General features: G+C 42.3%; 1 protein-coding gene across 1 annotated transcript in view; it reads right to left on the bottom strand.

The window, feature by feature from the left end:
- The window catches only part of ARHGAP26 (Rho GTPase activating protein 26), a 692,304-nt gene that overhangs the window by 24,176 nt on the left and 663,308 nt on the right, over window positions 1-4,820 (bottom strand). The window contains exon 20 of the mRNA XM_006873269.1: window positions 1,059-1,169. Within this exon, the coding sequence (XP_006873331.1) occupies window positions 1,059-1,169 (111 nt within the window). The remainder of the gene's footprint in view (window positions 1-1,058; window positions 1,170-4,820) is intronic.

The following is a 4,820-nucleotide window of genomic DNA, read 5'->3' as shown; positions in this document are numbered from 1 at the left end:
GACCTTGAGGTTAGCATCCTGATTCATAACCAGTATGCTACCAGAGCTCCTTCATATATGTATGTTGTTATATGTAGATAAGGAATAAAAATTCTTCCAGGGCCTCAAGTGCTTATGATACTTAATGGGTTCCACATTCTGGTTATTTGAGAGCAGAAAGTAAGTTCAAGACACACACACTCGGTTCCTACACAGCAGGGGGATTCTACAGGTTTCTTTCTCAAGAGCTCAAATGTAATAATTGTGGCACTTACACCAGAAAGTTAAAAAATGAGAAAAACAACAACAACAACAAACTATTGCATGGTCCTTGGGGGAGAGGCACTAGGTCAAACTGCTAACCCTTCAGGAAGAGGTGTTACCTGTTCCGATGAGAGTCAATGGCTCTGACCTCAGAGACTGACTCGGGTAGGGAAAGGACATGGAGGACAAGAGAGCCACAAGCCACGGACAGTTTGAAGAGGAATTTTATATCTTGCTCCCTTATTCTCTGTATTGTATTTTTCTCCCTCCCAGTGGATCTGGTCTAAGCAACTCCATACATAAACACTGTCTGAAAAACACGAGGGCAAAAAAGGCAAGCCTGTATATTAACTGTGCCCTCCGATAAGAGGGGGGTCTCAAAAAAGTTTGTGGAAATGTTCCTTTACCTTTCAGTTTCGTCTTTATACAAACTTTGTGAAGCCACCTCATGTTATCTTATACAAAAGCACAGAGGGCCCAAATGACTCAGAGAACGACCAAAGCAGGTTTGTAGGGGTTTCTACAAACTCCAACCTCCTCAGATTAATCTAGAAACTTAGGGGTGAAGAAGGGCATGAAGGGTAGAACCACAGGGGAACAGAGGCCAGCCATAAGTTATCCTGGATGAGCGCCGGATAAACAGGAACGAACGGATGTCTTCATGAACCTCTTCTTCTGGCCTGTCAAAAAGCAAGTTCAGGTTTGGATGGTAGGGGACAGAGTTGACGAGGAGGCAGAACACTGCATGAAGAGAGGACCAAGCAAATGAGAGAAGAGCAGCAGCAACAGAAAACCAAACAAACCCTGCAACACACCTGATGGGGGATGAGTCGCTGGACGTAGATGAGGTGGGCATAGGGCTGGATGTCGCCGAGAACATGGGCCAAGATGGCGAGAGGGGTGATGTTGGACTTGGATTCGGGGGGCTGCAAGACATAACAACCAGAAAACTTGTCAGCACAGAGGGAAACCATGCAGGGAGCACAGGAGGTCCAAGGAGCCAAATGACAGGGAGTTGGAGCCGTCCAGATAAGCACTGAGACCTAGGGCCGTGTGGTCAGTGCCAAGTCACATTTCTCTAAACGAAACCTCCGTGTCTTCCAAGTAATGCTTGCTCTGACATTCCTCAGAGCATAAACATGCCTCTTTGCCCCTGCAGAACAACTGCTTTCTAGGTAGGAGCTCCCTGTATCTTGTCAATTGTGTACCTGGCCATCAGCTAACTCCCCTGAAACCATGCGAATTCATTCCTACACTTTTATCATATCTCCAGCTTCCATTCTCAGGCCAAGCCTCCTTATATAACAAGTCTTTTGCGTCCACTATTATATGAGTGTTTTTAAAGTTGTTTCTCAGCAAAAATGACATTTTTCTCTCTCTCTCTTTTCTGGGCTACACAGGCCATTTGGCGAGGAAACAATTTCCTGTTTACATTTTTTACTAAATGGGCTCAGTACTGTTAGGGACCCAAAGTACTGTATTAGAAAGACGATCTCGACTGGAGGGTGGGCATGAGTGCATGTCCCTCAGGAGACGGGATGCCCCCAACAGGCTGGGTGCTGTTCCCCGAGGTCTGCTCTCCAGGCCTGCCCTTCTTCTTGTGTGGAGTTTAGTCATTCTGATGCTCCAGGAAAAAACCCCAGAAGGAAGGATAAAGAAAAAAAGAGGAACTGAAACATTAAATCTGTCCACTTAGTTCTTTGATGAGTGGCTGATCAAATGTTTGGAGAGGAAAGGTTGAAATTACTCACAAAAATATGGCTTGTGGGTGTTAATGGGTTATGCTGGGCCTTTGGTTTATTTCTATAAATTATACAAACAGGCAAACATAAACATCTTAGCAACCCTGAAAAATCATATTAAGTCTTAAATACTGCTAACACCGATTGCCAACACAATAGGCAGTTCCCAGACCTCACTGACTGCTGAATTGTCTGAAACATACAATTTATGGAGGTGAAAATGATGGTAATTTAATTCAAGGGCAACAGGCTTTCTAAACACAGTGGGGTTTAGCAAGGACACATAAATGTCCTACTTGATAGGACATCCCTAGAGTTACGACAACTCATACATGAGATTCAATTACGGTCATGTCTATCTATGGCTGTAACATACATATCTATGGAAATAAACAGTAAAAACCCATCAAGTGAGTGCATCAGACTTCCTCAGGCTAATTCAAATAAACATTTATGAAAAGCCATTATGTGCATCATACATATTTCTCAAGTATAAGCCCTATACCAAACCAAACCCAATGCTATCAAATCAATTCCAACTCAAAGCAACTCTACCAGACGAAATACAAGTACAGGATTTCCAAGGCTGTAAATCTTTATGTAAACAGACTGCCACACCTTTCTCCCATGGAGCAGCTAGTAGGATTGAACTACCGACCTTTGGGTTAGCAGCCAAGTGCTTAACCACTGCATCACCAGAGCCCCTTATAAGTCCAATAAGGACAGGGATTTTGTCCATTTCATTTTACTGCTTTATCTATAATGCCTAAAATGGTGACTATAATTGATTGCTATTCAATATATACTTGTTGAATGAATAAATTAATGTAATTTAACACACCCAACACATCCATGAAATAGGCACTATTAGAATTCCCATGTCACAGATGTAGAGACTTAGGCTACACTGAGGCTTGTCTGGGAATGACAGAGCTGAGGTTCCAACTCAAGTCCTCTGGCTTCTACGCAAGGGCCCTTGTCACCAGTGTGCTGCCTCTTAGGTAGTAGGATTTTTTGTTCCTCTAGGTTATGCAAGTTTCTTTACAGACCGGACCATAATACTGGAAGCTTTCTTAACCACTGATGTAGGAGTCCTTAGGTGCCTGCCATAGTCACAGGGGAAAAGGGAATACAGCAACAGGCAGGTTCAATAATGTGAAGTCAAAATCCCCATCCTGCCTCCAGTCTTCTGGGTGCTGAATTCCTAAAGCAGACATAATTCATACAACATAAGAAATAAAATCTAAAGACTATGACTCCTTTACTCCCCCCATCCTAATAGATGCATCAAAGACTAGTTATTGAACACGCAGTAGGATCAGGACAATAGGTGGAATACAGTCTAGCTAACAAGGGTCCCTGACTTCAAGAGCTTATAACTTACTTGACAACATAGGACAGATTTCACACACAGACCAATTGTAATATTAGACTGTACTATTGATCAGCGGGGCGATAAGTTACTCTATTATTAGTTTGATTCCTTTTCCCACTTGACTCTGTCAAATCCTAGCTGTTCTTAGTTGGAGAGGAAAAGTTGTTCTTAGTGTCTTTCCTACTTGCTGCTGGTAAAAGAGGTCTCCTTTTCTCAGTCCTCTTGCCACAATTCCACCCAGCTAGATAATGATCTAGTAGGCAAGGCCTAGCATTCACTTCTATCTGCAGCCCAACCCAGGAAGCAGAGTTCCGACCAGGGACAATCTGGATGTTGAAGAGAGTAGCCCAGGCTCAGTGGCCACGACTAATCTGTTCCTCTGGTCAGTGGTTACCACAGGATAATTAAAAAGTCCTAGGACTTTATAGTTTTCTTCTTTCTTTTTTTTTTAATGGTTTTTAAAGTAGGAAATAGCTCCAGCTTCTTATCCCATCTGTACCAGCAATTATGCCTTTGGATAAAGACATGGTTGGGAACATATTCTATGAACACAATGTGGGTTCTAAATGTTTTTCACGTCCTTGGATAGCTCAGTGGTTCTTGGCCAGTAATACAAGGCTGAAATAATCTGGGGGAGGTGGGGTGGGAATGTAGGGTATTCATAATTACTCTAAGGATTTACTCTTCAATCCCCACGGCAACTGCTATTGTATCATTCCAATCTATAAGGACTATAATTTGTTCTGCTTGTTTGTGTTTCAGTTAGAGCAATAACATTTGTGGTTGTTGTTAGGTGCCAACAAGTTCGTTCTGACTCATAGCGGCCCCATGTGCAACAGAAAGTGCGCCATCCTTGCAGTCATTGCTGTGTGAGCCCATTGTTGTAGCCACTGTGTCAATTCAACTCATTGAGGGTCTTCCTCTTTTTCACTGACTCTCTGTTTTTCTAAGCATGGCGTTCTCCAGGGAGCTATCCCTCCTGATAATATGTCCCAAGTCTATGAGAGGAAGTCTTATCATCCTCCTTTGAAGGAGCATTCTGGCTGTACTTCTTCTAAGATAAGAGCTGTTGGTTCTTCTGGCAGTCCATGGTATAGTCAATATTCTTAACCAACACCATAATTCAAATGCAACAATTCTTCTTCAATCTTCTTTATTCACTGTCCACATTTCACACACACATATGAGGCAACTGAAAATGTCATGGCTTGGGTCAGACACATTTTAGTACTCATGTTTGATTTCTAACACTTTAAAGAAGTCTTTTGTAGCATATTTTCCCAATGCAATATGCTATTTGATTTATTGACTGCTGCTTACATGAGTAAAATGAAATCTTTGACAACTTTACTCTCTTCTCTATTTATCATAATTTTTGCTTTCTTTATGTTGCAGTGTAATCTGTATGGGAGATATCTTAGGCTGGGTTCTCTAGAGAAACAAAACGAGTTCTCTCTCTC

This window comes from Chrysochloris asiatica, unplaced genomic scaffold (assembly GCF_000296735.1).
Source record: "Chrysochloris asiatica unplaced genomic scaffold, ChrAsi1.0 scaffold00232, whole genome shotgun sequence".
In the NCBI taxonomy this organism is placed as follows: Eukaryota; Metazoa; Chordata; class Mammalia; order Afrosoricida; family Chrysochloridae; genus Chrysochloris; species Chrysochloris asiatica.
This window is presented reverse-complemented; position numbering and strand designations above follow the sequence as displayed.